General features: G+C 40.0%; 1 protein-coding gene and 1 long non-coding RNA gene across 2 annotated transcripts in view; one reads left to right on the forward strand and one right to left on the reverse strand.

The window, feature by feature from the left end:
• Nucleotides 1-508: 508 nt before the first annotated feature.
• Nucleotides 509-2053, forward strand: LOC306971735. The gene is made up of 3 exons (XR_013793469.1): nucleotides 509-647; nucleotides 714-873; nucleotides 1995-2053. It is a non-coding gene; the product is annotated as an uncharacterized lncRNA (long non-coding RNA).
• Nucleotides 2054-7653: 5600 nt separating this feature from the next.
• Nucleotides 7654-8120, reverse strand: part of LOC306971905 (cGMP-dependent protein kinase 2-like) — a 44720-nt gene continuing 44253 nt past the window's right edge. The window contains exon 22 of the mRNA XM_079568345.1: nucleotides 7654-7763. Coding sequence (XP_079424471.1) covers nucleotides 7668-7763 — 96 coding nt within the window. The 3' untranslated portion in view covers nucleotides 7654-7667. The remainder of the gene's footprint in view (nucleotides 7764-8120) is intronic.

Consider the following 8120-nt stretch of genomic DNA (forward strand, 5'->3'; position numbering starts at 1 on the left):
TCCAGAGGAAAGAGCCAGAGCTGAGGACCCAGAGGAAAGAGCCAGAGCTGAGGATCCAGAGGAAAGAGCCAGAGCTGAGGATCCAGAGTCTGGACCCGGAGCTGAGGACCCAGAGGAAAGACCCACAGCTGAGGATCCAGAGGAAAGAGCCAGAGCTGAGGATCCAGAGGAAAGAGCCAGAGCTGAGGATCCAGAGGAAAGAGCCAGAGCTGAGGACCCAGAGGAAAGAGCCAGAGCTGAGGACCCAGAGTCTGGACCCGGAGCTGAGGACCCAGAGGAAAGAGCCAGAGCTGAGGACCCAGAGGAAAGAGCCAGAGCTGAGGACCCAGAGGAAAGAGCCAGAGCTGAGGACCCAGAGGAAAGAGCCAGAGCTGAGGACCCAGAGTCTGGACCCGGAGCTGAGGACCCAGAGGAAAGAGCCAGAGCTGAGGACCCAGAGGAAAGAGCCAGAGCTGAGGATCCAGAGGAAAGAGCCAGAGCTGAGGACCCAGAGGAAAGAGCCAGAGCTGAGGACCCAGAGGAAAGAGCCAGAGCGGAGGATCCAGAGGAAAGAGCCAGAGCTGAGGACCCAGAGTCTGGACCCGGAGCTGAGGATCCAGAGGAAAGAGCTAGAGCTGAGGACCCAGAGTCTGGACCGGCACAAACTGGTGAGTCTCTGGTTTCGTACCAAATCTCCTCTGGTTGTGACGCTCTCCTCTCTCTTCCTGCTGAAGGCCTTCCTGATGCAGCGCTGCACCTGTGGAGCCGCAGACCTGCTCCTCTCTGAAGTCCAGACCCTGAACCGAGCCAAGTCTCTGAGCCAGACGGACCAGGACCTGAGCCCTGACGTGTGGACTGTCCCGGAGGTCGGCCCCCGGGTCCACAGCTGGAGGGGTGAGAAATGATCCGATACGAGAGGAAACATCAGTTCATTACATGCAGCAGTGTCAGGAAAAGGATCGAATTATAGTGGAACGAAAAAGAAACATGAGCTTTAAGAGGTTTTTTAACCTCTTACCACCCGCCTGAACCAAATGCCTTCTGTCCTCTTTGGCTGTTATATAGGCCTGTGTAACACCTCATTTGAAAGCTAAGACCCACAAAACTGATCTTTTTCCTCACGTTGTTGCTGTGTTGTGTCACCTTTTTTATGTTGTTGGTTGTTTTTTTTGGTCACATTTTTGTTGAGTTTTTGTAAAAAAAAAAAAGTCGAATTTTTGTCCCATTATTGTTGAATTTTTGTCACTTTTTGGTTGAATTTTTGTCACTTTTTGGTTGAATTTTTGTCACATTTTTGTCACATTTTTGTCACATTTTTGTCACTTTTTGTTGAATTTTTGTCACATTTTTGTTGAATTTTTGTCACATTTTTGTTGAATTTTTGTCACATTTTTGTTGAATTTTTTTCACATTTTTGTTGAATTTTTGTCACTTTTTGGTTGAATTTTTGTCACATTTTTGTCACTTTTTTGTCACTTTTTTGTCCCTTTTTGTTGAATTTTTGTCACATTTTTGTTGAATTTTTGTCATTTTTTTGTAGAATTTTTGTCACATTTTTGGTGAATTTTTGTCCTTTTTTGTTGTGTTTACATCCTTGTTTTCTTCAGATTTTTTGTGGCTGTTTTGGTGCTTTTTTTCCCAAGAAGCTTTTTGATTAGGGTGAAGCCAAACTGGAGAAAATGGGATCCGTTCAGGTGGGAGTTAAGAGGTTAATCTTTTCCCAAAGCCAGCGCAATAAAGAACGGGGTGTTCACTAAATGTTAAGTGCACGAGCAGAAACAAAGACAGAGTAACTGTTTGGGAAGGCAGGGTCCAGGACGGGTCCGGGCCGGGTCCAGGTCCGGGCCGGGTCCAGGCCGGGTCCAGGCCGTGTTTTTGCAGAGGCACTTCCTGGACGCGCGTCGGAAAAACAGACAAATGAGGGACGCAGCTGTGAGAGCGGCTTCCGGATGAAACACCAGGGACAGAGTCAGAGCTGAGCAGAGTCAGGACAAACTGCCGTGTTTGTGTTTCAGAGAGCGCCCCCTGCAGGAGGAGGAGGAGCAGACGCAGCCTCACGGAGGACAGTCACACCTGGAGCAACGACGGACGTCTGAGCCGAGAGGTGAGACCCTGCAGCTGTTCACAGGAGCCATTCGGATTTCCCAGATTCTCTTCACAAGGTCATGTCCCAGTGTCGTAAAAACCTCTGTGTTTCAGCCGAGGAGGAGCAGGAGCAGCTCATCCTGGGGCCGAGTCCAGGACCTGCTGAAGACCAGGACCAGAGCCAAGTCCACGAAGAGCTCCTGCCCCCAGCTCCACAGGTGAGACCTCCTCCCACACCTCCACAGGTGCAAATAACTACTACACTATGTTAAGACTTATTATCCAAGTTGTATTTCAGTGCCATAAAGGTACAAAAAAATAAACTCATGGATGGTTTTGTTTCTCGGGGCTCTTTGAATCACTGACATTAATCTCAGAGACCTGGGATGATCAGTTTTCAGGTTAAACCCAGTTAAGGAATAAACTACTGAAAAGGGTGTTCCACTTTATTAAGCAGATCATCATTTTCAAGCAATAAGGGAAAGAAAAAGGATCTGCTGATGAAAAGTGTGAAATAGTTGAATGCCTTGGTCTCGGTATGAAAACCTTCGATATTTCATGAAAGATTAAGTGTAATCATCGAACTGATAAGAGATTTGTGGATGATTCAGACACACTCGGGTTTGTGCAGATAAAGGCACAATGAGGACGGTTTCTGCCAGACAAGTACATCAGATTAACCCCTTAACTCCCACCTGAACCGAGCACATTTTCTCCAGTTTGGCTTTACCTCAATCCAAAAGCTTCTGGAAAAAAGCTGTGAAAATAGCAACAAAACTGAGACAAAAACAATGATGGAAATGTGACAAAAAAGTGAGAAAACTTTGACAAAAAAGTGACGAAAAATTTATGAAAAAGTGGCAAAAATGTCACAAGAAATTGATGAAAAATGGAAGAAAAAATGACAAAAATCTGATAAAAAATTGACGAAAAAATGACAAAAAAGTGAGACAAAAATGACAAAAATGTGACAAAAAAATTACAAAAATGTGACAAAAAAATTATGAAAAAGTGGCAAAAATGTCACAAAAATGTCACAAGAAATTGACCAAAAACATGACCAAAAAATGACTAAAAATTGACTAAAAAATGACCAACATTTAACAAAAAAATGACAAAAATTTTATTTAAAAAATGTGATAAAAAATGACAAAAATTTGATAAAAAATGGACGAAAAAATGACAGAAATGTGACAAAAAATTTACAAAAATGTGCTAAAAATTTGACCAAAAAAAATACAAAAATTAACGAAAAAATGACACAAATGTGAGAAAAAATGACAAAAAAATGACAAAAAAGCTCCTAAAATGAGTTGAATACCCAACAAAAAAATGATGGAAAAAAAATCTGATGACGTGAAGAAAAACATCCTCTCGGTTCAAGCGGGAGTTCAGAGGTTAAGAGAACAGCTGCTACAAAGCTTGAGTCTCCCGAACATTGAGGTGTAGGACCCTCCAGACGCTGCAGTTGTGCATAAACCTTCTATCCGGCCTCCCCTAAACTGTTCATTGAAGCTGAAGCAGAAACGGCTGCAGGTTTCGACGAGGTTTTCATACCAAGGCATTCAACTATTTCACGCTTTTCATCAGCAGAGAGATCCTTTTTCTTTCCCTTATTGCTTGAAAATGATGATCTGCTTAATAATGTGGAACGTCTTTTTACAGTAGTTTTTCCCTTAACTAGGTTTACATGAAAACTACACAGTATGGAATAAGTTTTCTGTTATTTTATGCCCAATATTTCCAAAACTGAAATAAATCAGGCCAGAATTAGATATGTAAAAATCAAATATTAGGCGTTAAAAAAGCATTAAATTGAATTATAACGAGCGATAAATCTCAAGTTTTTGGAAAATATGACTTTGCTCAATCATCTTTACTGTATAAGTTCACAGATTGTTTCAGTTTTGGCTGGATTTGACCCCATTTTTTGGGAGTGAGTCGTCTTCATTTGCTTGAACGTCTTTCCTCGTATTTTCATTGTAAAGTTTGTGTCTTTGCACCACAGCTCGGGAACCTCTGGGGTAACGATGTGTTTGTTTTCAGACCGGACCGAGTCCAGACCCGCGGCTCGGTGATCCTCCAGGACCCGAGTCTGGACCCGAGTCTGGACCCGAGTCTGGACCCGAGTCTGGACCAGAGCCTGGACCCGAGCCTGGACCAGAGTTTGGACCCGAGTCTGGACCCGAGTCTGGACTGGCCGTGGCTCCAGTGAAATCAGACGAGCTCCACTTCCTGCAGGAAACAAACGCACTTTTAACAGGAAACTTCTACATTATTTTGAAGCTTTACTTTTTTTTTAATCTCCACTAAAACTGGACACATTGACCTCTTAACTCCCGCCTGAACCGAGAGGATCTTTTTTCTCACGTTATCAGATTTTTTTAATCATTTTTTTGTTGGGTATTAAAGTCATTTTTGTAACTTTTTTTGTCATTTTTTTGTCATTTTTTTACTCACATTTTTGTCTTTTTGTATTTTTTTTTTGGGTCATTTTTTGTCACATGTTTGTAAATTTTTTGTCAATTTCTTGTGACATTTTTGCCACTTATTCATCTATTTTTTGTCACTTTTTTGCCAATGTTTTCAAACTTTTTTGGCGCTTTTTTTTATTTTTTGTCAATTTTTTGTAATTTTTTTGGTCAAATTTTAATCACATTTTTGTAATTTTTTTGTCACATTTTGTCACTTTTTCGTCAATTTTTATCAAATTTTGGTAATTTTTTTTGTCATATTTTTGTCATTTTTTGGTAAATTTTTTATCACATTTATGTCACATTTTAGTATTTTTTCGTCCATTTTTTGTCAATTTCTTGTGACATTTTTGCCACTTTTTCATCAATTTTTCGTCACTTTTTTGTCACATTTCCATCATTGTTTTCGTCTCAGTTTTGTTGCTATTTTCACAGCTTTTTTCCAGAAGCTTTTGGATTGGGGTAAAGCCAAACTGGAGAAAATGTGCTCGGTTCAGGTGGGAGTTAAGGGGTTAATGAAAGAATGAATACAGGACTTATATCGAGATCATATTATGTTTTCAGTTTTCTCTTTGGTTCGTATTAATTTATTGTGTGCGTGTTTTGTATTTCCAAGTTTATTTGTGTATTTCATATTAAAGTTATGTAAATGTTGCAAGATTTATGATAAAAGGCGTTTTCATTCTTGTGTTTTGTAGTCTCATGTGTGCAGGGCGCCCTCTGGTGGAGACTCGGTGACAGCACAGGCACTAATGCAATAATCTGCTCTGTTTTTACAAACCCTTTCTCATTGTTTTTGGATGGAAGCTGTTGCTGTAGATTAGTGATATAAACATGAGAAATGTGTTTCCACGAGGCATTAAAAGGCATTATTAACCTCTTAACTCCCACCTGAACATGTTTTCTCCTGTTCTTCAAATTCTCCAAATCTAAAAGCTTCTTCAAAACAGCAACAAAAAACTAGAAGAAAAATGACCAAAACTCAACAAAAAAGTGACAAAAGAGCAGCAAAAAAATGACAAAAATCCAGCAGAAAAGAGACAAAAATCCAGCGAAAAAGTGACAAAAATCCTGCAGAAAAGAGACAAAAATCCAGCGAAAAAATCACAAAAATCCATCGAAAAAATACAAATATCCAGCGAAAAAGTGATACAAAAATCCAGCAAAAAATAACACAAATCCAGCAAAAAGTGACAAAAATCCAGCAAAAAAAAGACAAAAATCCAGAGAAAAAGTGACAAAAATCCAGCAAAAAAGTGACTAAAATCCAGCAAAAAAGTGACTAAAATCCAGCAAAAAAGTGACAAAAATCCAGAGAAAAAGTGACAAAAATCCAGAGAAAAAGTGACAAAAATCCAGCAAAAAAGTGACAAAAATCCAGAGAAAAAGTGACAAAAATCCAGCAAAAAAGTGACAAAAATCCCGTAAAAAAGACAAAAATCCAGCAAAACAAATCACAAAAATCCATAGAAAAAAGACAAATATCCAGCGAAAAAGTGATAAAAATCCAGCGAAAAATAACACAAATCCAGCAAAAAAGTGACAAAAATCCAGCAAAAAAAAGACAAAAATCCAGCAAAAAAGTGACAAAAGAACAGCAAAAAAGTAATAAAAAAGTGACAAAAACACATAAGGGAAACAAAAAGTGACGACAATGGCAAAGAGGACAGAATGCATTTGGTTTTGGCGGGTGGTAAGAGGTTAAAAGCTTCCAGTTCCAGAATCAAGGCCTTTAAAAGGAACAGGCCATTGTTCTTCCAGACTGAGATCTGTTCTTACCTGAGCTTAGACGAGTGGATGTGCACCTGTCTGGCCTTTGCATGTGCCCTCAGTCACGCAAAACGACCAAAGATGTTGTTAGCATTTGGCCTCTCCCAGTGTATTCCTATGGCTCCAAACGGGGTAATGTCAGAAGAGAACAAGCTCTTCCAGAGGCTCAAAGACCAGACGGGTGAGGATGAACTCGTCTAAGCTCAGGTAAGAACATATCTCAGTGTGGAAACACTGTGGCCTGTTCCTTTAAGTCTTAACCTCTTAACTCCCGCCTGAACCGAGAGCATTTTCTCCAGTTCAGCTTTACCCAAATCCTGTAGGCCAGTGTAACGCCTCATTTGAAAGCTAAGACCTGCAAAACTAAATTGATCTTTTTCCTCACATCATCAGACTTTTTTTCATCACTTTTTTTGTTGGGCAGTCGTCTCATTTTTGTCAAATTTTCGTGACTTTTTTGTGACTTTTTCGATTTTTTTTTTGTCGATTTTTTTGTCACTTTTCGTCACTTTTTCGTCCATTTTTTCTCCATTTTTTCACATTTCCATCCTTGTTTTCGTCTGTTTTGTCGCTATTTTCGTGACTTTTTTGTCACTTTTTCGTCAAATTATTTGCATTTTTTTGTCAAATTCTTATAACATTTTTGTCACTTTTTTGTCACTTTTTCGTCCATTTTTTCCTCATTTTTTTGTCAAAATTTTCTCGCTTTTTTGTAATTTTTTCGTAATTTTTGTCCATTTTTTGTATATTTTTTGTCACTTTTTCGTCCATTTTTTCTCACTTTCATCCTTGTTTTCGTCTCAGTTTTGTCGCCATTTTCACACCTTTTTTCCCGAATCTTTTGGATTGGGGTAAAGCTGGAGAAAATGTGCTCGGTTCAGGTGGGAATTAAGGGGTTTAAAAGCATTAAATTGAACTCAAAGTGTTATGAAATACATTTTGGGGGGACAGTCCCGCCTTTGCTCGGCCTGATCCCGGCAGATCTCGGAAGCCGGAGCCTCCGTGTGCTCTGGTAAAGACGATCCTTTCCAGTTGTGAAGTGGAAATTACTGCGTTGTGTTCAAGTGAGTAAAGTGAAACATAAAAAAGAAACATACCAATACACTATAAACAAACAAAAAGTCATCTTCGAACCGCTGAAATACTGACAATAAGAGACGATGTTAAAACTGAGCAGCTAAATCGGTAAATACATTCACAACAATCAGCTAAAAGACAAAAAAGCTTTTCATCACTGTTCTGCGGCTCAAAGCGACAAAAGGTCAAAAAAGAAGCATGAAAAAGAGAGAGTTCTGCCTGACATTAAAACTGAGATGATAAGGAGGAAACTAGCTGAAAAAGTTTGTAAAAATGGAGTCACTAAAAGTCGTGGTCCCATCCCGACAGCTCGTCCGGCGGCTCCTCCGTCTCTGGAGGAAACGAATCGAAGTGACTGTGGTCCGTGGGTCCGGCCACCTGCAACACCGAGAGGAACATCATGAGGAACATCATAATGAGGAACATCATGAGGAACATCGATAATGAGGAACATCATGAGGAACATCGATAATGAGGAACATCATCATGAGGAACATCATCATGAGGAACATGAGGAGGAACATCATGAGGAACATCGATAATGAGACACGTGGATAATGAGACACATCGATAATGAGGGTTATAATGGGGATAGTGAGGGTTATAATGGGGTAATGAGGGTTATAATGGGGTAATGAGGGTTATAATGGGGATAATGAGGGATATAATGAGGATAATGAGGGTTATAATGGGGTAATGAGGGTTATAATGGGGATAATGAGGGATATAATGAGG

Source organism: Gobius niger, assembly GCF_951799975.1.
Source record: "Gobius niger genome assembly, chromosome: 12".
Lineage (NCBI taxonomy): Eukaryota > Metazoa > Chordata > Actinopteri > Gobiiformes > Gobiidae > Gobius > Gobius niger.